This window comes from Leptosomus discolor, chromosome Z, assembly GCF_034619465.1.
Source record: "Leptosomus discolor isolate bLepDis1 chromosome Z, bLepDis1.hap2, whole genome shotgun sequence".
Lineage (NCBI taxonomy): Eukaryota > Metazoa > Chordata > Aves > Leptosomiformes > Leptosomidae > Leptosomus > Leptosomus discolor.
In genome coordinates, this window is record NC_141419.1 from 84,468,780 (window position 1) to 84,493,807 (window position 25,028).

Sequence of the window (25,028 nt, forward strand, 5' to 3'; positions counted from 1 at the left end):
ATCTGTGTCTTGAAAAGCTCCAAGGATGGAGGTAACTCTAGTGACCAGACTCAGGGCTTGTCCTTCCTCCCAGCTAAAAATCTTTTCCTCATGTCCACCCTGAACCTACCAAGCTGCAGCTTGTTACTTCTTGTTATATCACCTGCCCCTGCTGAGAAAAGCTGATCTGCACCATCACTGTAATTACCCTTCAACTAGTTGTCGGCTGCTATTATATCTCCCCTTCAGCCTCCTCTTTACCAGACTAAACAATCCCATCTCCTTCAATTTCTGCTTCTGGGACACATGCTCCATCTCCTGATCTTGGTAGCTCTCCTCTGCTCCTTCTCCAGTTTCTTGATACCCAGCTTGAACTGGGCGCCCAACAGTAGAGACAGTGACTCCCTCAGTCTGCTTGCCACAACTGTTCTATTGTAGCCCAGTATGTGGTTTGCCCAATTTGCAATGAGAGCACATTGTTGGCTTACAATCAGTCTGGCATTATCAAAATGGTAAGATATCATAGGCAGGTCAGGGTAGGGCAGGAATGTCCTTCACTGGTACCTGCAGTGATGGTGGACCCTTCCCCACAGACTTGGCTGAGTGATTAATGTGGGTGCTCAGTTTGCACACCAAACATGGCTCCTGCCAGAGGACCATTTTTCAGCCACTTGTGAATAAAAAGCCATAGCAGCAGACCCGCACTCAAAGAGATCTCAAAGAAAATCCCAATTTCTTTGTGAAGAGGGGTGTGATTTAACTCTTCCTCCTGAGTTACTCTGCAGCACAGTGTCCCAAAAGCATATTAAGGAGCAGTGTGGGAAGAACCATCATTTTAAATGATGCCTGTGTTGCTTGTGGTCTGTAAAGATCTCATCAGATATTGCTGAGGATGTTAGCTCTGATACCCTGGGAAAGTTCCAGCACAGATAATTGCCTCCTGCCTAATTCAATTGACATTTAATACAGTAGCAACACTCAAGCAAATACCCCCAGGGTAGATGAGTGGTGGGAATCAAGAGTGCAGAGAAAGAAGATTAAGAAGAAGAGATGGAAATCCACTGAGAATCAATGTTTGGGGAAAAGCTCTCCTCCCCTGCCCCAGGAAGTCCTGAGCCAATTTCCCGCTTTGAGCTGTGCCAGCCTGAACTTATGGAAAGAAACTTTGGGTTGTGCTTCTTCTAGAAGGGTGATGTCATGAAGGATTACATCATGGGTGGTGCCATGAGGGATGCTACAATTCTTTCTGCAAAACTCATCTCAAACCTCATGACATGCCCCTGTTCTCTCCAGACCTTTTTGGTAGGTGTTACATCGACCATGGATTTTTGTTTCCATGTGCTTGCTGTCCTTTCTAGGGAAAAAAGGAAGGTATTCTACTTGCCACTACTGGTGAGATGGCAGCAACAATGTGAGAATACAACACTTTGTAATGTGGCTATTTGTGCAGACTCTCTGCATGACAGAGCTCACACCATTTACATCCTGTGTCCATCTTAAGTATTCAAACATGTTATCAGCAGAGGAAAAACAGAAATACTGTTAGGATAGCTGGAGATAGGCATGTCACAGGGACAAGAAGATCTGTCCTGTCTTAGACATGGCTAAGCTTACACTTGCTCCTGTATTGCATATTCCTGTGCAGTTCTTCCTCCCTACACATTAAGCAGACTGAAATGGGTTTGTTTTGCTGAACATCTCCCTTGAAGCGCAGAAGGAAAGGTCCCTGCCCTGGCAGAGGTTTGCTCTTTCTGCTCTGCATACTTTGAGATTATATCTACTATGTTTATTGTTTTTTTTAATAAATTGGCAGTGTTGCTGGGCTCCGAGTTCCTCTGTGCCAGGTGCTACATATGTATTTATTGAAAGATTTGTCAAAGATCCTACAGCCCCAGATAGGTCAAGGCAGGACAAGAGGACAGTTACAGCCACTCCATGCTGGCTTCGCAACTTTGCTTTTAGCTACTCTGGGTGCTGCATGGAGGCGCAGAGGGATGCAGCTTACCTTCCTTTATCTTTCGTGTGAAGAATTGTACTGCTACAATTCCTCTCCTGAATAAAAAGTCGGAGATCTCCTGAATGTTCTTGCAGTGTTGACATCCTCCTGCTTTGTCCTCTGGGAGGCACCTGGCTCCCTGTTGGCCATCCCTTTCCCTGATTGAGAGGAACTCCCTTTCCTTCCCAAAAATCATGTCTTTGTTGTGTCTTAGGGTTGTTCCCAACCTTATAGCTTACAGTCAGGTCTTGAAAGTCTGAGCATCATCCCACCACAAAACAGCCCTTCAGATAAACCCCCATGTAGAAGAACTACCTCCTTTCCACTCATGCAGCCCTGGGGTTCCCTCTCCCAGCTCTCTGTTAGCAATAAGAGAATAGATGCTTGTGAACCTCAGGTGGTGACCCCGAGCCAGCCAACCTCTGCAGAAAAGTTAGTCCAGAGCCTTCGACTCATCGCTGAGCCCCTAGAACAGACCTGCTGCAGTCTGTGCAAGTACAGGAGGAGAAAACTGAGTGTAGGACCTGACTAGATTTTTCCATTCCAATCCAAATTGAATCAATTACTCATCCAACCGTGCTTTCCTTGTTATGCACTTAAGGGATATTCTCACTTAAGTGATTTCTGAGAGAGTCTTATTTGGAGGGTGTGTTATAATTCAGCTAGCAAGCTGGGGCAGCTCCCCCTGGCAAGCTGGAGGTACAGAAAGGATCTTGGCTTCAATAGATGAAAATAATTGGGGAGATTGGATGAAGCAGAAAGAAGAGAGGGGAGAGAGCTGGTTTCATCCAGTTATGCATACAGAATGTTAAGTAATCACATAACTTGGTAGTAATGATTCATCTTGGTGATGCCTTGTTAAAATTCTGGGCTAGTTGAGTCTTGCATTCATGCTCTAGGCTGAAATGGGGATGAAAGCATCTCTGGCTTTGAGGGCTTGTAAGCATTGCATAAGGGACTCAGCTCCCTTTTCTAGTGGAAGCAGAGGCTAACACTGGAGGAGTTGGCGTGCCTGAGTGGGACCTCTCAAAATGGCAGGAGCAGCCCACTGGTACTGGAAGATCTCTCTGAAATGAGGACAGACATGTACATCTAAGATGCAGAAGACATGGGGCTTTGCCAGTAGTCTGCTCCTGGCAAAGTGTGCTCTTGCCAGCTGTAACCTTGACAGAGGGCTCGTATGAGTTGTGCACATGCCTTCTTTCTGGTGACATTATTTAGACAGTGATTTCCTTTGGGGCCAAAGGCATTTTGGATCAGTAAGCACTGGTCTATTGTCCAGGATTGTTGTGTTTTAATCCTGGCTTCTGTTTTATGCAGGTTTTCTTCATCCTACCTTGTGGAAACCAGTTCCTCTTTATGCAGCTGTAAGAGGAAGAAGCAGTTTTCTTTGACCGTGACGTTATGGGTCTGTAGTGGGGAGCAAAAGGAGAAGGAATAGCCTTTTTTCTTGTGGTGTGAATGTCAACTCAGCCAGACCAGCAGGGGAGAGGTTCCCGTGTTATATGTACATTGTGTTATTGGTGACAAGCTTAAGTGTCAAAGTCTTAGCTTTGAATGTATAGAATGCCTGGGGCATAGGATTTTCTAGGAAATTGGAATTACCAGTTCATTCCTGGAATGAGGATGTTGTAAGAGTCCCCATACCACATATTTGAGTTTCCAAGTATTGAGTGACCTCAGTTTAGCCCCGTGTAATGAGGAATTAATTTCTTAACTTCCCTTGCAGGAGGGCCACTGAGTTGTTCTGTCCATGATGGAGGTGTGGCCACATCCCAAAAGACAAACCTGGTACCCTGCAAGAGGTCCCAGCGAAACACTAAGGGACTGCATGAACGATGGAGATGGGAGTTGTGCTTCTGCAGCCCTTAGTATCAAGTCTGTATACTGCTGGGTCATGTCACAACACGGCTTTGAACCAAAATACGTTTGAGTCCTGAATAAATTTAAATTCAATTAGCCGGGATGCACTGTACAGAATTCAGGCAGCAGGTATGTTTTTATACATACTTGACCCAGCACATGCACTATGCCGAAGACAGAGTTAGTGTGTGATTCCCTGCCAATGTCAGCCAAGCCAAACATGGGCTGCTGCCTCCTTGTCCTCTCTGTCCTGCCAGCTTGGCTACATGGCCTGACCATAACGCTGTCTTCGTTGCTGGGTGTTATATGGATCAGCTCCCTGAACTGCCTTGCCAGGGGAGCACAAGAGCACTGGCAGTGGCACAAGGGAGAAGAAGGAGGAGGAAGGAGAAGGAAGAGGACACAGTGCAGACAGTACGAGAGAAGGAAGCGATGATCTTGGCTTAACTGCCATGGTATGATGTTACATGGACTTAGTGCAGTCAGATGCCATCTGATTTGAGCTAGAGACAGCATAGTACAGATTGTGCTGGGTCTGATCCAGAACAAAGCCTGCCAGGTCAGAGGTAATCCTTGCATACATTTCTGCCAGCAGTGTTAACTTCTGCTGTGCCAGAGCTTTGCCTCATGTGGCTACAGATTCTTTTCCTCGTACTAAGAGCTTGCTTGAACCCTTGGATGTGTATGGAGAGGGCACTGGCTTTCTTCTTACCCAGCTCCATCCTCAAGCACAACTCAGCTCTAACAGGCCAGTATGGCAGGAAATATCTATTCCTTGGCACAGACGAAAGGCAGGCCAAGACCTGTATTCCCTCAGCTATTTTCCGCCTGGTTCATAAATAGCAGGTCTTGATGGCTGCAAACACATGTGAAACACAAAAGCTCTTTCCTTAGCAACAGGTGGTGTAACAAGAGATGTGTTTAGATTGGAGTAGCTGGAGCAATCCTAGTGTGATGCCATGTTTCTTGGCTCACCTATGCATTGCTTTCAGAGCATGAGAGACTTCTTGCTGCCTCTTTTTGCTGCCTCTATGGGGTTGTCACTGCAATGGGATTGTCCTGGGGACTGAATGATGTAAGTACAGGCAGCAGGTCCTTTACAGGACTGCTTGTGGCAGGGCACTTATGCTGTCTGTGAGACCATGAGCAAGTCACTTAGCTAAGACCTCTGTGTTCAGGTCTCTTCACTAAAGCATTTAGGACCTGGTGTTGCTTCTTTCTATGCATACATACAGTGCTGGCATAACTGGATCTTGTTGCAGTTTTATTTCCCTAGGGATTGTAAAAGGCAAAGCATTATTAGATCGTTTTGTGAATCTGTGGGTTTAGTAACTTTGAATCACCTGATATGGGGAAGACCATAGAGCCTCCAGGGATAATGCAATGCACAGGCTCCTCAGATGGGATTCAGCCTGCAGGCTAAGACTCATGCATTTAGGTGCCATTTGAAATGCCCTACAGTATGTGAAAAATCCTCACATCCCTGTCAGATGTGACACAGGAACAACAGCAAACCCATAACAGCAGCTTAACATAACATCTTGAAGGGAGCATGCAGCAGGTTTGAGCCCTGTCTCAACAACTTGATTTGTGTTCCCATACCATCTCTGTCACTGTGCTGCCTCAAAACTGAGCACATCTCTTGATCTTCAGCCACAAAAGTGATTGTGAAGTCCAGATCCCATTGCTGGAGTGTGCAGAGTCTATGCTTCATCTATTTCTCCATTCAGTGTTGGGATGTCTGATCTCAAAGTCTTTCTCAAAGCCCCAGCTTCATCTTCACTTCCATCTTTATTTCCATCCTGTTTTGCCTCTACACATGGAGCTGCATGTGTGTATTTTTCACCACTGATGTCACACTCTTTTCTAAGGATGCAGCTGTATTCAGACTGATCCTTAAAAGTGCAGATGCGTCTGTAATTAACAGATCACAAAGTGGTGGTGCTTCATGCCAGCATTTTCTGAGCTTTTTGCCCGCTTGTATCGATTGAACTGAACTCCTGTGTCTGAGTCAGGCAGGCAAGCGGGAATGAGAGAAGCAGCTTTTCTCAGTGTTCAGTCTAATTAGAGACAATTCCTCACAAATTGCTCCCTGGCTTGATGACCTGAGCTGTGCCCCCCAGCACAAGCTCAGCTACTGGACTACTGGATCTGCAGTGTTGGGCCACTCAATGGCCTGTCTTTGGTTGGCTGGTGTGCACCGATCCTGTTCCTGATCTGCTTGGCAAGAGGGTCATGATGATAATTTCTAACACTCTGTCCATGGCCACAGCTCCCAAAGTGCTGTCATCTCATGAGGCAGTGTGTGACTGCCCCGTTTGAAGATCTTTTCCTCCAGTGAACATTTCCTTTTGCAAGAGAAAAGGGATAATACACCAATCTCCTTTGTCCAGCACATGTAATTCCTTTCCCTTAATTGTCTGCATAAGCTGACATTATGTTTTTCCTCGTTTGTTTCCTTCATTATGTTTTTCCTTGTTTGCCTTTACTCTACATGGTTTTAGAGTTTGGTTACATGTCAGTAGGAGACAGACCTGGATGGGCTCTGCCTTTCCACCAAGGGGGCTCAGAGGGCTTCTCTAGGAGCCACAGAAATCCCGATATATTCTGCTTTTCAGAGCGCTTGCTCAGAGCTCCCCACTGCTTCTTGCAGACTTTCCAATATGTGAGTTGTCATGGGCATCAGGTAAAAGTCCCAGGGGAGAAATGTGTTTTCCGTTAATGAAGAAATGTAGAGCTGGTGTACGCTGGAGTGGCATCAGACAGGACAGCTGAGAAGGTAATGTCTTGGAGACTGTTTCAAGAAAGAATTGTTTCACTTCACAATCAGTCAAAAGTTAAAAAAGGAGGAAGTGTTAAAACACTCCTTTGAAGTGAAACTGACTCTCTCTTTAGATCCAAAATGGTTAATGAAGTGAAAGAATAGAAAGAGCAGTCTTTCCACTAGTTGCATTATTGGCTTGCTCTCATCCAGGCACAGCCCAAGAGACATTGGGTATTTGTGCAGGTTTGTCTTGGAATCGTCACTTTGAGACAGTCCTGTCATGGAGAGGAGGAATACTGCTCCCACAGTTTCACCAAGGTCCTTCCTGGCAATATGTCCCTTCTTGTAGCCCCCAAATCTGCCCTAGAGCCTTTCCCAGGAGGCAGAACCAGTGTGCCACAGTTTTTATATTGTGTCACCCTCACACTAAGGTTTTCCATGTAACCAGTGAACATAATTTTGGCTTTCCTCAAGATGAGACACAGATATTTTAAAGACCTCATTAAGACAATACAGAGCCCCGGATCCCCGTTGTATTCCTCAAACTTTTGCTCCATGTTCATGCAAAAGTTCAAATATAAAAATTACAAGAACTTTCTTGAAAAAGGTTACATTAGGGAGGACTATTTGCTTTAATATGGAACTGCCCTAGTCTTTTAGTAATCTTATAATCCCTGTTTTGCGTATCTGCCTTTCTTCTTTCACATTTGTTTTTACTTTTATTCTGTAGCCACCTAATTATCATTTCCATACATTCTATATTACTAGCACTGAAATTTCCCAGGTCTTATCTATATGGTATTAATTTTTCTTTACTCATTATACTGCATGATTAAGTTGTTAACTAAAATTCTTCTAATCTGTTTCCATAAAACCTAATGTCTCTGGGGAAGGCTCATTAAAATCTTGTGGTTTCCCAGATGATTCCCTGAGGCCTGAAAGACGCACAAACCCCATCCATTTATCAGTATATCACCCCTATCAGGTATATTTATAATATCCCAGGTTTGAAGATGTGGGGCAGTCCTATTAAAGACCATGTTTGGGGGGATTTTGTTTGTATCTATGTCACTGATACATTAAGAAACTTTTTATTGGGACATATTCTTGTTGTAAAACTTTGATTTCATATAAACAAACAGTTTGCAAAGGACCCCAAGATGTTTGTAGCCTGGTCTCCTAACTGAAACCAGTCACTTTTTGCTTGGTGTAGCAGAATGAGTGCCTATGTGTGAAAATGTATTTATTATCATACCCTACCCTGGAGAGAGCTCCTTGCCAGAATGGTTTTTGTCACCACAACCAGGGTATTTGTTAGGGAGTGAGAAACCCCAGTTCATGTCTTTTTGGTCTGGGTAAATAGGAGCATGGCATCCATGGAACAGTTTGTTTGTCCCTTGCAAGGTCACTCATCTTTTTCCGCTCATCACTTCTGCCTGGTTCTTAGCAATCTGCCCAGTTGAGGACAAGCAATGTCAAAATCATTTGTCTTGTTGCATACACAGCTCTGGACATTGGCCACCAGCAGCTGCCACTAGTTTCTGACCCCCCCAATCACTGGTGTACGCAGACAGGAGGCTGCTGTGTGAGCATCTCCATGCTGCACAGGGCAGCACCCTTTGCTCTGGATCCTGGAGGTCAGCAAGGCACCCTCACACCCAACCTGCTTGCAGGACCTGAGTTGATGTCTTCACATGGTGCTGTGCTGCGAGCTGTACCAGCTTATGCTGAGCTACCACAGATGTCTTCACGCTGAGTGCTGTGGAAGTTTGCTTGGATTTCTCCTCTTGCCATTCATTGTGTTCTCTTTCTGGGTATTTATCTGATGTTTGCTGTAGTATTTGAACATCACACAGTATTACAACTTGTCAAACACTTGTTTTGCCTGGGGGCTCACCCTACCTTGGGCAATGGACGCATTTCCTCATGAATGTGTAAGAACAAAGAACATGTTTTCTTCAGCTCTTAAAAACAAACACAACAGTTTTTGCTTTCTGAAAGTGACTGTTGACTAGAAAATCTGCCCAAGCCAAAGAAGGCTTTGAGCAAACATGCTCTTCTTAGCATTGCGTGACACACTCGTCTTGGAATACCTTTATTTAATAATGCTTGTCACACAATGAATAATGTTGGATTGAAAAGTGATGGGAAAGATGAGCATCATTTGGAAAGCTGGGAGCATGTCTCTTGGTGCTGCAGGGCACGGCTTTCTGGGCTCTTCCTTATGCAATGTGTCATGTTTCATAATAAGGGGCTGGAAAGAGGAGGCAGAAGCTGGCACTGATAAGCACACAACACCTGGGCTCATTAGAAATGGCGTATGCTTTGCACATACAGGAAGAATCCCGCAACAGAAAACAACGACATCAACAAAGTGAGGTCACATGTCTCAGAGATGGGATGCCAAAAATTGTAATGAGGGTTCAGTCAGTTCCAGATCACTTCAGTTTAAGAAAAGGTATTAAATTAGGTTGTCTGGATCTTCAGACTTCAAAGACCTCTGGTATAAACAAAGCCGCTGCATCTGTGATGGTTCAAAGAAATACTTGCATGCAAACACTTCCCACCTTGGGGAGCGTTTCTAGCCACAGCCTAGCATTTTGTCTTGAGCCTGCTGGTAACACATTTATTTTTTGTCTTTCTGATTTGGCTGCCTCTGCCCATTCCCAAGGCAGGTCTTACTCAGCCATGACTGCTACTTTTCATGATAAGATCTTGTTTCCTGCTGGTGGGACTTGGTTAGTAATTGACTGAATGGGAAGAGAGGGTGGGAAAATGATAAAGTCATATTTTTAAGAATAAATGCAGACAAGGGCAAAAATGAATCCCTGTACCCATTACACATCTCCTGTTTTCAAGTATCTTGTGGTCTGTTTTAAGGATGCTTCCCGTGATAGAGGTGCCAAGATGCGAGCAGTAAAGGACTGAATGAATTTTTGTCCTTCAAAATCCCCCAGATCAGCCTAGCGCCTGCAGCCCATGGATGCCTCATTTCCAGGTTGGCTTTGGCTGCTCCTTTTTTGACCCGCATAGGCTTTTAAAGGAAGTTTATAAATTCCCGTTCTCTTCATTGCTTCTTTCACAAATTCCAGTGTGATTCGAAAGGCAGCCACTTGTGCTTCCCAGGACTTGGGACCTCCATCACCAATCCCAAGATTTAGCTGTATGGCAGGGGGGGTACTTCTTATAGAAAGCAGTAAATAAGAAAGCCATTTAGCAGAGACAGAGACTTTCAGGCACGTTAGCTCAAATTGCCAGAGATTTGGGGTCAGGCCAATTTTCCAAGGGACAAGAGTGGACACAAATTACTTGGGCGCCCATTTAGAAGTGATCCCTGAAATGCTGAATTCCTATCCTGTTTTGAGGATCCTAGCCACTGCCGTTAACAAGAAGTAAAATATGTAGATATTAATATAACATTAAAAGACTTCCCCTCCTCTTATACATTCATTGTCTATTGACATCAGCCCATGGCAGCATTAGCTTTATCTTAATGGACCATTTAAAACTGGTAAACTGGTCTGCCTCAGCTGCCAGCCTGGACCTCTCTTAGCAAACAAACTCTGCTGCTGCTGACAGATGGTAACTAAGTCTCATGTTGGAGCAACTCACTGAAGAGGAGGTTGAAATATGAAGGTGTAGTAAGGACTGTGAGTATCTAATAAGGACTTAGTTTTTACATCATCGACCAGTGGATTCAGTGGTTGCTGTTGTCTTGATTGCTTGAAGATGACGTTGCTGGTCATTCATGCCAGAACAGAAAGCTTGTGGAACATGCTAGCATGCATGCAAGTAAGTCTATCTTCATTTCAGGATGCCTGAAAAGCAGCTGGATTCCTTAGCAATTATTTCAACTGAAAAAGCAATTACTGACCAGGGTACCAAAAATTCATCAGTGTTAATGCCATCGTTGCCATAAATGCTGTAGGATCAAAGGCAAAATAAAATGTCTGTTGCATTCCCTTAAATGTCTTGATCTCTTGAAAAATAATTTGGTAATATTCGGTAACTTGATCGTGTGTATCTTCAGTAGAGTTGTTGCACATGTGCAATAATATGTTAAATACCATCTTAATACCTGCTCTTCCAGGCACACACTAGCTTCCTTGCTGGCAAATGCTCTGGACTGTGAGCTCCCATATAGGCAGCAGGGATGGCTTTGCTCCTTTGAGCTGTCTGGGTGCCACCAGCCCTCCACCTCCAGCTCCTGTTTCAAGCACTAAGCCCAAACCAGCAATAGGTAAGGAGATACAATAAATCCCCTCCTCTCTAGCCTGGGGTTTGGTGATGAAGCACTGTGGGTGGAAACACAGCTCAGGGGCTGCCTTGTGGGTTGCTGGGACAATCCTAATCAGGAGTGGCAATTAGATTTATACTGACCTCTGACCACCTGTCTGGTTTATAATTTGTGCGATCACACCTGAAACAGATGATCATCAAAAGCTTCTTCAGCCTGTAGCCAGCAAGCAAGCAGTGAGACTCTTCCTGCTCTCACCCTTCAGGACAGGCATACTAATCCCTGCATGTTGTGGTAAGGGTTGCTGTCTTCTGTTTCCTTGTCTGGTTAACCAGATTGGCAGGTTTTGCCAATCTCTGTTCTGGAGAACGAGGAAGCAGCTCAGAAAATGGCTGGATTTGATTCTTATTCTACAGCTTTTTTTATGGGCTGTGGATGACTTCACCATTGAAATGTCCTGACTTTTGTGTTTCTATCCTCTTACACAGCTGGTAAAGGGAGGTAAGGGAGATACCTTTGCTCTATTGCTCCCACAGAAGCTGTGCCTGGGCTTTTGGGATGCTGTTAGGTTTGCTCTTTCTTAGTAGTGTATTAGAGCTGTTGGGGTGTACAGAGTCCTGCAGCCACAGGCAGCCTCACATGAGTATAGCCCAAATGCAGAGAAGGGCAACAAAGCTGGTGAAAGGCCTAGAGAATAAATCTTATGAAGAGCAGCTGAAGGAACTGGGGCTATTTAGTCTCAAGAAAAGGAGGCCAAGGGGAGACCTTATTGCTGTCTACAACTGCCTGAGAGAACATTGTAGAGAGGCAGGTGCTGGTCTCTTATCACAGGTAATTAATGATAGAACAAGAGCGAACGGACTCAAGCTGCACCAGAGTAGGTTTAGGCTTGATCAGGAAAAATTTTTTCACTGAAAGGGTTGTCAGACATTGGAATAGGCTGCCTGGGGAGGTGGTTGAATCACCATCCCCTAAAGTGTTTAAAGGTCGTTTAGATGTGGTGCATGGAGATATGGTTTAGGGGTGTACTTGGTATCCAAGTAGGGTTGATGGTTGGACTCGATGATCTCAAAGGTCTTTTCCAAAGTGAATGATTCTATGGTTCTGTGGTTCTAAATGTTAGTTTAGTGAGGCTTGAGAGTCAGGACTGTCCTCTAACAGAAGATGAGAAAGAGGCTAAATTGTGGCTAAAAATGGCTATTATGGGCATGATAGCCCTTCCAGCCTTCCTCTGGAACTGAGTCCTGGTAATGTGGGGATAGTGGGGGATGGTACTGCTGTGGCTGCCACCAGCCTGGGTGACCCTCTGGACCCAGATGAGCACCCAGGCCATGCAAGGACCCTGTGTACAGGGCTGCAGACTGACCTGGTGAAATGCATCTGACTATAAAATCCATGATCTGAGGCATGCATGTGACCGTATTGTTCTTCAGGTCTCTGCTTTGATTTGAGCCTCACCTATTCCCCTGCTCTGCTCAGCTACAAGCAGTGGCAGCAGGTGCAGTGGGGGCTGTTCCACTCCTCTCCAGTAATACCAATCCCATCGAGATGCTGCTGCAGCTGGTGGATGGCTGACCCTTACCCTAGAGATACATCTCCTTAGAGCAGGACCTTCAGGATGTAGTAACCATCCTCTGCTGGGGAAGGAGCCTGGAAGAAAAAAAACCAAACCAAAACAAAAAAAAAACAAACAAAAAAACCCACCAAAAAACCCAACCCCAAAAGACCAAACAGTGGATGTAAGCAGAGTCCTGAGGAAGAGGAAGAACAGAGCAAACATCTACGATAATCCTGTCTTTGTACTACTCTGCCAGCCTCAGCTACTTCAGCATTCGGGTTTCCTGAGTCGATGTGGTTTCATGGAGTTAGTGGCCTCCAGGGCAACTCAAATATGGCCAGTTCCTCAAAGGGTGTCTGCAGACCCGGATATCTGCAAACGAAGCATTTAGTGAGACACGTCTGTTGGATTTAGATTGTCAATGTGAGCTGTGCCTCTGAGCTGAGAAGCTACATGGCAAAGGCCTTTGCCGGGATTCTTGTTTTTGTCTGCCATTGCAGGAAGTGCTTTGCTGGCTTCCCAGATCCTGGGAGGGGAGACTTCATGACCGTGCTGCCATCCCTTACAGCTGCAGTAACTGCGAGGGATGAGGGCTGGCAGCTGCTGTGTGCTTACCCGGTCCCAGTGCCATGTCAGCTTTGCCCTCAACCTGGGCACATCATGTCATTCTGGCTCGTTCTCAAAAGTTTCATCACAGGAATAGGGTGCTCATCCCAGCCTTCACCATCAGAGGGTTTGTCCTTAGCCCTGATCTTACCTCTTTCTTAAAGCCATCATTGTCATTCTCCCTTGAGCATCTCCTAGCATTTCAACCCCATTTAGGTCTATATAAAGCTTTTCCCCAGCACCTCCTACACAAGCTGTGCACACCCAGCCCTTTTCCTGTCATTGTCACACCTTTGCCACTTTTCTTACCTTTTCCAGAGCTTTCTAACTTGGGTTCTTCAGCTGTGATATAAATCTGATTAATTAGCTTCATGCTTTGATGACATACCTTTAGGTTTGGGCTCTTAGGACAAGAGGAAACAGCCTCAAATTGTACCACAGGAGGTTTAGATTGGATGTTGGAAAGAATTTTTTCAGTGAAAGGGTTGTCAAGCATTGGAACAGGCTGCCCAGAGAAGTGGTTGAGTCACCATCCCTGGAGGTATTTAAAAGATGTGTTCATGTAGTGCTTATTGATATGGTTTAGTGGTAGACTTGGCAGTGCTTGGTTAACTGTCGGACTTGATGATCATAAGGGTCTTTTCCAACCTAAATGATTCTATGAAACCCATGGGCATTTTCTGCCACAAACATGCATGACAAATTTGCATATGATTTTTGTCCATGCTCTAGCCTGAACCGGGTGTCTGTCTTCTGCTGAACATTTTTCTTTTAAACATATCCCTTCTTACCTTCCTGCCAATGTTATTTTCAGGTTTGGATTTCTAACCTTTCTAACCTCACAAATTTCTCTGCCTCACCTCCCTGTAGAGTGTAATTACTGTGTTCTCAGCCTCCTCTGCTTCTGGAAACATGGGCATGCTACAGAAGACAGGTGCTTCATGAATACCATGAAATTAAAGTATAGGAACAAATTCTGAAAGGATCTTGAGAGATAGTACCTAATCCATCTCTCGGCCCTGGAGCAGGATCCTATCAACTTAAATAATTCCCGTATAATACTTGTCTAGTCTGGTTTTCCAAGCCACCCAGGATGGAGGATCCACACCTTCCTAGGCAACCAGCTTCACTGTTGTCACTGTTAGAAAATTCCCCCAATGCCTAATGTATAGTTTTTTCTATCCAGCCCTTGTTTTTGCAGATACATGTGATATGACCAGGTATTCCCTGAGCACCTTTGTTGTTTCGACCTTCTCTTGTAAGCCTTATTTTCCAGGTCTCTTATTGATGCAGATTTTGGCTTCTCCTTGCTACGCTTGGTTTCATGTCTAAAAATGCACATGAAAAGGCTGCAGCTTCACATCCTCACTTCACAAGAGGTGGGAAAAAGGTGAGTCCAATATAATTCAGTGGGACTAGTGTAGTCATGCCATTCAGGGAAAATCCCCCAGGCACTTCAGTAATCATCTTAAATGACAGGGCACGAAATGAAAATCACTAGAGACAGCCACATCCACCCATCTCCCTTTCTGTATCTGCAGATCCATATGTAGTTAAACGGCAGAATCACTCTGATGTAAGTACCCCAGCCTGCCTGGGGACAAGGTTTTATGCAGTCTGAGGTTTAAGAAAAATGAAGGATGAATTTTAATCCTGGACTGGCTGCAGTCAGAAGTTTGACTTCATTATAACGTATCTACTGTGGCATGAGACCACTTCTGAGCTGAAAGAGTTATTCAAGGTGGTGATATTGTTCTCCCTTGACTTCTTGTGATACCAGCTTTATGGATGGGGGGGACCTAGGCTTTTTATCCAGTGCGATCGCACTAATTTCCATTCTCATAATGCTGTGGGTTTAGCTAAGAAGATGTCTCACTGGACTACTCAATGGTTTTGGAAATGTCACAAGACCACTATTCCTGAAAGTGTTAGTCCCAAATGGGAAAAGCAGATAGCAAGGTGGGAGAGAGAAACAGAAAATCGAAGCAAGAATGAGTGGAAACAGCAAGATCTGTGATTTTTTCCCTATGGGTTTGCAGAAAGTCTTTGGTAAAGCCAGGACTTGGCTCATTTGTGCATCAGTAGGAAACCTTAGCAGCTAAACCCTCTCTGCTCTTCACAAAACACCTAGCCCTGCCAGGTTCAAGGTGAGATTCCTTCCCCAGCAGACCAGATTTTTGTACTACATGATACATCCCCACAGGCGGCCCTTAGAATCATAGAATGGTTTGTGTTGGAAAGGACTATTAAAGATCATCGGGTCCAACCCCCCAGCAATGAGCAGGGCCATCTTCAGATAGATCAGGTTGCTCAGAGCCCTGTCCAACCCGACCTTGAATGTTTCCAGGGTTGGTCTTCTGCCACCTCTCTGGGCAGCCTGTTCCAGTGTCTCATCACTTGTCCTGGGTGAGAGCTATCCTGGGCAGTGGGATGGACTGGGTGAGCCTCAGAAAATCTTTGCACTTTGTATTTGTGATTCATTACCCCTCTGTATTTGTGGTCTGCATTGCCCTTCTGTGGAGGACTTGTTTGGGTTGCCCTTGTGTCTGGAGGCCAGATAAGCCCAGCACCCCTGCTGTGCTACACAGTAAAAAGTCTACCTGGAGCTATATGTCGCCCAAGGAACCGATACTGCAGTTCAGAAGGGGCACAAGAGCACTTCAGTTCTTTCCTGTTATCAATGCAAAAGTTCCTGGAGAACCATAAACCAACTGGCTGTGTCTGATCTGGTGCAGGACAGAGTGTAGAGGGTATCTTCAGGGTAGAGAGCAGTTCCAGTGAGGCAGCACATCCTGATAAAACCTGTGGGGGCAGGGAACCTTTGGGCTGGTGGCGAGTTGGTCACTGGTGCTTGGCATTAGCTCATCGTGAGACCTCAGGGCATGGAAAACTTGCTTTAATATTACCTAAGCTGTGACCAGGCTGTCTCATAGCCACTTCAATGCTTTCTCTCTGCTGGCTGGTTTGATTTAAAGCCCAGAAGTACAATAGAAGACTTTCTTATCAACTTCCAAGAGTTTTACATCAAAACTTGCACCCTGGAGGACCTGCTTTGCAGCTCTGATGTACTCAACACCAGGTACCCTTGACTGAGCCTGCTCCAAGGTGTGCATTGACAGTCATTTTGCAAACAGAAGCTGCACGCCAGCTTGGAGAGGAAGCTCACTGTTTTGCCACGGTCTGCTTTGCTGCTGTACTTGGGGTATGAGAGCTCCTGACTGATAGGAAGTGAGATGGGAAACTAGCCAGCAAAAACTCAGCCATAAGGAAAATTCCGGGCTAGCCCTGGCTACACTTTGCTTCTTTGGGTCTAATGGTGAGAGCACAACAGGGCTGTTCAAATGGTTTATTCTCCGTCATTCATATGTATGGCGGAAGCTGAATGTTCAAACAAAGTCTGCACCAGAGATAGACCTGATAGGCTCCAGGTAAGCCAGTCTTTCCCCACAGGCTGCATACTCTAGGCTGGGGAAAAACTAACAGCGTTACTCATGTGGAGGAAAAGGCAGAACTTGTGCTTTAAATGAAAAAACAAGCACTGGTGCTAGTGCTCTGCAGTATCTATATTCTTCAGAGCACTTCCCCAGCTGCCACTTCCCCAAAACACCCTGTTTCCCTCCAGTTTATAAAGCCCTTGTGAGACGCAGTGCTGTGTTCAGCAAGACTTGGCAGCTCCCTGTGATTATATCCCACCAGCATGAAAGTGTCCCTTGGCCTGAGTTTCTTCCTGGCTTTCCTGGACCCAGGTGAGTTTTCCGCTGGGACCTGTGGGGCTGTGAGACATGGAAATGGGCTGGGAATGGGTGTTCTGCGAGTGGGGCTGTTCTTGTCATCCGAGCCATAGGAACCCCTCATCTTGGGGGGATTTGCACTGCAGAAGGGTGACTGGTCTCGGGGGATCTTTGGTACTATAAGCCAAAGTGCAGATGAAGGTGCAGGCATTTACAATATGAACCGGCTGTCTAAGATCCTGTAGTGGTCACTGGTGATCTAGCTGGGACAGTCGTGGGAATAATTCATGTTACTCTGAGGCAGACAGGCCTTTGGTTGCCTGAGTCGATCTCAGTCACCACTTACCACAAACTCAGGGCTTCAAAATTACTTTGATCATGTCCAGGGTCTTGTGACATTTTAGACATTGTAGATCATCTCAGCTGTCCTTCAACTGTGCTCCAGAAGAGCAGTGGTGTTTTGAAGGTCTTGTGTCATACTTGCCACCCCATGTAGATGTCACAGCCACTGCAAGGTGCCTTAGATAGCACCTGGGTTTAAGGAACTACATGATGGACCCTTGATTCCTGATGAGAGTGAGTTAGGGAAGACATGCTGTTTGTCCTCTATTGGTAAATACTTTATTCCTTTCTAAGTGTTTTCTGATGACTGCCTGGTATTCTGGTCTGCTTAAGGTGTTCCAGCAGGCAGTCGGTAAAGTGGTTTCCCCTAATGCCTACAAAGAGATCTGGCATTCCTCAGTTTGTACATAGCACAGTCAGTACCCGCTGGTAGCCTGTTGACCCCCAGACCTTTGGGTGTCCCTGCTCACTGCATAGAGAGGATCTGGGGCCTGGGAATCCAGGGACACCTGAATGCCTGCCAGGATGGAGCGATTTGTGGGGATGCTTTCCTTAGCAACTCCAGGAAAATCAAGCAAACATCAGGAGACAAGGGAAACTGCCTGGTTATTGGTGGTTAAAATGTAAAATGCTCTCCCAAAATGGCTTCCCTTCACTTGTCCAAATTCAGGTTCATACTAGAATAAACAATAATAGAAATAATAAAAACAAAAGACAAGTTGAGCAACAAAACAGGAAAAATAAGGGAACAGGAGTGTGAAAAGTGCTGATCAAATGCCAGTGCAAAACATTGATGAAAGGGGAAGTGAGATCCCTCATGACTGCTACACAGGAATGTCTCCTGCTTCTTTCCCCAGGGACCTCCCTTCAGTGTGAGGTTTGTCACAGCATAGGAAAAAGCTGCTCTGGCCCCATGAGAACCTGTAGTGGTGGTGAAGACACCTGCGGCATCATTCTGCATGAGGTCATGATAGGTAGGTGAGACATCCACTATGGCTGTGTGCCAGTGTTGCTTTTGGAGGGGGTCTGGAGGATGAGTGTCTCTCCCCATCTCTGTCATTGGCCCTTATGTTGAGTCCTTGGATCAGCTGTTGATTTTTTTTTTCACTGACAGAGGAACCAGGGATCAGGATGGCCTGGGATGGGAAAAGCTCTCTATTCCTCTGTCTCAAGTAGCTGTTTCCTACTGGGAGGGCTTGGTTCTAAGTTACGGAGGGGAAGACCTAGCCAGCATACTGGGAGGAGACATTGGCTTTTAATTCTGGCTATGGTGAATAGTTGGGTCAAGACACTGGACCGTGAGAGGCACAAGGCTGCTGGCTTATAGCACTGAGGGTGCACTGACCACAGGTGGAAGAAGAAACTGGCCTGCATCTGACTCTCTTCCTTGAGCAGGCAGCCACGCAGCACCTCCAGGCCTGAGCTATCACCGTGTCCCCATGTTTGATAAGCCAAAGGTGGATGCTGAGCCCTGACACAACTGCACACTTGGCTGTGTTAGTGGCACAGCCTTGAGTCATTGCCGAGCTTCAGTGATGTGACCGGTGGCTTTTAGATTGCAGGTTGGCTCATATCCTACCAGCTTTGGTGCTGGCAGCTCCGGTGGTTATCTTCCTTCTTGTGCAAAGCCACCCTTCATCCTTGAAGCACTGGAGGGGCCTCAGTAGACTCAATGTAACTGTTCTGCTCCCCACTACACCTTTTGGGTTTGGCTGATGGGGAAATCTAAACTTGCCTGTGTCAGGATGCTTGTGGCTGCGATGGACCATGTGCTCTGTGGACTGTGCATGAAGAAGTGTGGGCTATGGGTCAGAGGCATGTCGGTCACCCCATAAGCTCAGTGGCTGGGGCATTCTGGCTAAAGTGAACATCTGCAAGAAGGCCTGCTGGCTGAGAGGAGTCATGGTCTTCTCCTGCCTTTAAGCAGAACATGGAGAAGGAGAAATTTGTCACTAGCATCTCAGATGTGATGGCACCCCTGTTTCTCTGAGAGGATCACCGGGATCACCGGTGCTGCTTTTGGGGGGGCTCCAACTGTCCCCAGACCCCTCTCAGGACCCAGGATGGCTGCTTAGCAGTTACTGCTGTAGGAACTAATAGGACAGGAAGGGAGTTACCTTGTGTTTAATGACTTGGCACTGCCTTCTGCTTCGTTACAGGTGGGATGGCTATCCCTTCATCCATCAAGTCCTGCCTGCCATCCAGCATTTGCCAGCTTGGTCCTATCACCATGAACTATGGGAAGGTAAAAGCAAGGAGCCAACTGGCTTGCTGCACAGGTGACGACTGTCGAACAATCTCTGTCTCATGTAAGCTCTCTTTTTCCTTATACCCCATCCCCTCTCTGACTGCCCTTTCCCAAGGTAAGGCCTTCCAGGCTAAGCCATCATCTGTCTCGTTCCTTTTGTTGCCTCATTAAAACCAATTATGGCCCATCTCTTTCCTTCCAGTGCCACCAGAGGACAATGTGCTCAATGGATACCAGTGTCCCGCCTGCTATAGCATGGACTCCTTTCAGTGCGGTAACGAAATCGTAAACTGCACTGGATCTGAAACCCAGTGTGTTGACCTCGCTGGGTTAATCAATTCTGGTAACGGCCTTTTATTTGGGGCTTTTTCATATTTTTGGTTAAATGGGTGAAAACACTCTAAGATGAAGCATCACAGAGAAATAAGAATAGGCAAAAAGTATAAAGGAAGAAAGAGTAGAGATGAGGAACTGAAAGGGAACATACTTAAAGCTGATAAAAGGGCAGATGTGGGTTTTTTCTTCCTCCTTCCCCGTCATGCACAGACAGCTGTTGGGATTCCTCATAGCATGGCATAACTGAGGTCAAGAGCAGAACTGGACTCCAGATCTGATACACGGGCATGTAATAAATCTGACCAAGATGCTGAACCTGCTGGTCTGAGCTAGGAGGATGACTCTGGATTTAAGCCAGTTGCTACTTAGTGGAGGTTCAGGTGAAACTAATACAAAGCCGGTGGCTTTCTCATGAGCTGATGCTAGCCACTGGGGACAAGACACTGTTTCTTGTAGTGGTGCCTCTGCTCTTAGAGAGCCAGGGACAGGTTACTCCCCATGAATGCTGCAGCTGAGCATTTGGGGTAGCCAAAGGTCTTCCCTGCAAGGGAACTCCAGTCTTTGAATGGCTGGGGTCACCAGCAGCATATAACACTCTCTTTCAGAAATATTTTTCTCACCTCAGGAGCTGTAATTAGAGAGGAAAGTAGACAGCAAGCTCCCTGGTCACTCTCCTTTACACAGGAAGTTCCACCTGAACATAAGAAAAAACTTCTTTGAGGGTGGCAGAGCACTGGAACAGGCTGCCCAGACAGGTTGTGGAGTCTCCTTCTGTGGAGATCCTGTGAAACCTGCTCTAGGAGAACCTGCTTTAGCAGGGGGGGTTGGACTAGATGATCTCCAGAGGTCCCTTCCAAGCCCTACCTTTCTGTGATTCCTCCTCTGCTGCAGGTGAAAGACTTCCATGTTTCATGGCTGTGCTCCAGCAGGCAGACAAAGTAATGTGGAAACTAAGGGCAGTGGCACCTGCTGTAGAAGCAGACTGGAAAAACTTACCTTTCATATGGTTACGGATGAAGTTTCTCTGAGCTGATAATATTGCTAGGTGATGATATGATGGCTGAAGGTCTTTGCTGTATACTTTATAGATGTGTTGTCCTAACCCTGAATTAGAAGATGTCTCACAGAGACAACGTCAAGGAAAACAAGCATTTTCTTAGTCATAGCAATGGAAATAGAGTGGTGCAATTAATTCAGAGTACCCCTGAAATAAAAAATGCTCCTATCTTGCCATGACTTGATTGATCAGCCACTGTAAATAGAGGAAGCCTGTGTGGTGTTATTAGATGTGCAGAGGAAGCAGCAGTGTAGGGGAGAAAAGGAAGGTGAGGAACTAATGAGGTTCCCTTATAAATTATTTGTATTTGAGATAAAAGCATCCAGCAGAATATTCCAGACCTCCATAGCTGTGCAGCAGAGAAACATGAGCAGTGTGAGCAAAAGCAACCAACGGGAGCAAGAGTGTCTGTACAGGGAGTTAGGCATCCAGCTCCTCAGGTAGATGCTCCAGTGTCGGTAAAGGACAAGTTCAGGTTTCAGCCTCTGCCTCAGCAGGCATGTGAGCAGGGTTTCTCTGTTGGTTTGGCTAAATCCTGTAAGGATTTAGAGGATGGGCTTATCTGAACAACTGGCTCAGCCTGTGATGTCTTTGAAACTTCTCATCCCCATGCTAAATTTGTCTGAGACAGTCATCCAGTTCAAATGTCATGACAGGGTCAGAGAGAGAAGGAAATAATGAACACCCGGAGGACAGTCACACAGCCCTAGTTTCGTTAGGAAGCTAGGCAAGGTTTGGACAGAAGAATCTTTAAATGCGAGAAAGAAAGCTATTTAAAAGCTTTTTGTTTTTTTAAATTTAAAATGTTTAGATTTTAAAAAAAATCATCTTTAGTCCACAAAAAAGAAAGAAAAGGCAAAACCTTTATTTTTCGAGTCAACTAAGGTGGCCTTGCTGCTTCTTCAAAATCGTTCAGGGGACGGGAAGACAAGGACTGGTTGGTGGGTTTGGAGTGAGCTGGACGTAAGGAATGGGCACTTCTTGGTGTGGAAATGAGGACCTCATTGGCCGGGGTGGGAATAGGTATGGAGACTGGTTCCCCTAATGCATGGCATGTACTTCTTCTCTTGTGTAGGTGGACTGTCTCTGAAAGCCGCCATGAAGGGTTGCACCACCATTTCTGAATGCAGTATTGTAGGGTATGGAAAAAACAATCTGGGGATCATGGACATAAAGTTAAGGAGGTTCCAATGCAAACCAGCTTCTGCTTTGGCCAGAGTGAGTTCTGGGTTTGCCCCTCCAGACATGCTCTTCCTCTCTGTCCTGTCAGGACTCATCTTGGGGAAGGTACTTTTCTGACTCTTGCTAGTACTGGGTTAAGCAAAGCCCATGACAAACTCCAGTAGTGATTTTCATCAAGTGTCGTTTGCTGTGGCTTCTCCTGTATGTTGAGTTTGTTTTCAGATTAGCTCCTCTTCTTTTATAATTTCACAGAATAAAGACAGTACTTACACTTTCCTCATGGATTTAATCTGATTTAAAGCTTCATAGGATCAATTGTGGTTGGTTTGGTGCTACATTCTCTGAGTATTTTGCCCACACTGGGACCAGGGGAGACTGCACAAGGTGTCCATACACTGCAAGGCAACGGGAGCTCTCAAGACAACCTTAGATTCTATGTCCGTGTCTTGGTTTGAAAAAGACAGGTGTCTGTGGAGGAAGGCAGGAGCCTCCCTTGAAATGGAGAGTGCAACCCCCTTCCCTCCAAACTATTATAATTTTGAAATTAACGGGCCTTCAGGCAAAGATATGGGGAATAGGAATAACAGTTCTTTACTAATATATATATATATATAACACAAGGCAGGGAAAAAACAAACAACCCACTGGTTTACACTGACAGAGTCAGGAATACAACCTGACACCCTGTTAGGGTGGCAGTAGCAGTCCGATAAGATGCTGGCTGCAGTCCTCCTGAAGCGATGGGTGTAGTGCTGTGGAAGCAGCAATCAGGTAAAAGAGTCTGGTCTTCCTCCGAAGGTCCAGTGGTCGGCAGGTAGCTCTCGTCCTCTGGAACTCAGGTGGGGGGAAAAGCTCCTCTGGGAATCCAGTGGAAGAAAGGCGGCTAGGGTGTTCAAAATCTCCGTTTTTATTTGGCATGGACTGCTTGGCTCCTTCCGCCCCCTCCCCGGGCGGAGCATCTCACAATGGGATGGGGAGTCGTGAGGCAGTTCCTTGATGGGCCATTAACAGGAGATAGCCCAGGAGCGAGTTACCGATGGGTCAGGCGATAAGGCATTGTTGTGCCCATTAACAGGAGATAGTCCAGAGGGGGGGGGAGGCAGGGAGCACCGCCCCACCTGGTCTCAACAGCTCCTGAAGATGGTAATAGAATATATTTTTTCTTTTGGCACATTTTACACTGTAACCCAGGACAGTCCGCTATCTCAGGATAAGTCATAAGTTTCAAAGACACTTTTCCAGGCTCTGAAAAGGACTGGAGGTGAGTTCCTGAGAGGTTCATTCTGATTAGAAATGTAGCTTGCTCCTTTCCCCCCTTCCCTTGTGTCCTATTAGACCATGGTAGGAGGAGTCCCTCAGTTCAGAGGTCAGCTTGTGGCCTCTGGGCAGCCCTGAAGTAGTCTTCATTTCAGAGAAGAGTCAACGACCCTTCACTACAAACAAACTGCTCCTGGCAACAGCCTTTCTCCTTGTGGTTGTTCTTCTTGCCTTACCAGACACTCTTCCATTCTGTCTTAGATTTCATGATTATCTGGAATAAACGCTTATCTTAGGAAGGTTTAATTTCATGAAATATCCACATTTCTATGGTGACAGACTGCTGGGAGTCCAAGTAATAGAAGCTTTAGCCCAATGCCTATTTCGCTTCTGTTGACCAAACTACAACCATAGCTGGTGTAGCCTTCCCTGTTCTACATTCATCACTTCCTGAGTATTCTGCTCCACCCATGCCTGCCTTAATGGGTCTCCACAGGTTGGTCCCACACAAGAGCACTGAAGAAAAACAGCACATCAGGCAGCATTGCCATACCTGGGAGGTAGTATGGGCTGTGGTCAAAAGGATAAAGCAGTGGGAGCTCTGGGAGATGCTGGGGTGTAGAGTGTAGGAGGGGTGTTAGCAAACTTCAACATTTCACTATGCATCTGTTCCCAGACAAGTGGCTGATTTTTGAAGCAGACCACAGGATTACTAAGCAAAGTGCATGTTGGTGTCCATCCTTAATAGCCCTGGCTCACAGGGCAAGTGTGCAGTGTTTTTGACATAGAGTTACCATGATCAAGCAACACACTTTTATCCCCTAGGTCAATGCTGCGGCAGAAAGCACTATGGAAAGCCTTGGCTGCTGAAACTAGACCATAACGTGTGCCAGTAGTGAATTGACTGTATCTACATATGTAAGCATGAATATATATGTGATCAGCTACTAACTTGCAGGAGGGGGACTGAATGTTCTTGTATTTTGTGTCTTTCCCAGACAGGCTGAAATTCCTTTCTTCCTAATATTCCCACCAAATTAATTGTGACAGAATTTCACATTATCTATTATAATAAAGGGGTGTGGGTCTGAGAATGAAAAATATTTTTTGGCATGGGGAGTGCACAGATAATATAGATTTAGTGCAGGAAACAGAGTCTGGTTAGGCTCAGTTAATTATTTGCAGAGCCTGTGCAATTATGGTGTGGATGTTAGAAAGGGAATACAGTTTCCCCTTCATGGTGTAGCAATAGACTGATACCACAGCAACCCACTCGTTCAGCATTTTTCCAGATCTGATAACAGCCTGGAATTAAAAAAATTCGGTATCTGTGCAAGTACATTATCCCCGAACACATCTCTTGCACGTTCATGCAGAACATTACATTACTGTCCATGGCACCCCCATGGCAGATCTTGATCCGCTTCGATAGCTCAACCCTTCGCTTTCTGTTTATTCCACTTTGACCTGTGATCTTATCAGGTTGGAAAAGCTGAATGGGTTTGTTCAGCCTGGTCAAGACTTGGGTGAGACACATCCAGAGAACCATGGTGCTGGAGTGGTATTTAGGGGAGGACGAGGAGGAGAGCAGAAGATAGCAACATCTCTGATGAGGGTTTGCGGTGCAGAGAGGAGAAGCAGCTCAATTTTGACCTCTAACTCAATGTTGTGGCAAACAAAGCTGTTGCAACCTGTGTCTGTACAAATCAGGGAGTGACTATGGAAACAACCCTGCATCCTTATGACTGATACACTAATGCTTGGTCTTTTTCCAGCACCCACATTTTTAAAGGCTGTTAAAAATGGGAAGTGTGAAATAAAATGCCTTACAGTGAAAGTCTCCAGGAGCATAAACCTGTGATCTTACTGAAA

The 25,028-nt window shown here is 45.8% G+C and overlaps 1 protein-coding gene across 1 annotated transcript; it reads left to right on the plus strand.

The window, feature by feature from the left end:
* The first annotated feature begins 16,700 nt into the window (after positions 1-16,700).
* On the plus strand, positions 16,701-22,016 carry LOC104346637 (phospholipase A2 inhibitor gamma subunit B). The gene is made up of 5 exons (XM_009951453.2): positions 16,701-16,749; positions 17,934-18,050; positions 19,236-19,385; positions 19,527-19,667; positions 21,793-22,016. Exons 1-5 carry the CDS (start codon positions 16,701-16,703, stop codon positions 22,014-22,016), a joined length of 681 nt encoding a protein of 226 aa, XP_009949755.1.
* Positions 22,017-25,028: the final 3,012 nt, after the last annotated feature.

Bases quoted from the DNA above. Each gene is read 5' to 3' on its own strand.
- LOC104346637 (XM_009951453.2), top strand. From the start codon at position 16,701: ATGAAAGTGTCCCTTGGCCTGAGTTTCTTCCTGGCTTTCCTGGACCCA. The intron at 18,051-19,235 runs GTAGGTGAGACA...GCTTCGTTACAG, and splicing joins TCTGCATGAGGTCATGATAG to GTGGGATGGCTATCCCTTCA. The intron at 19,386-19,526 runs GTAAGCTCTCTT...CTTTCCTTCCAG, and splicing joins TCGAACAATCTCTGTCTCAT to TGCCACCAGAGGACAATGTG.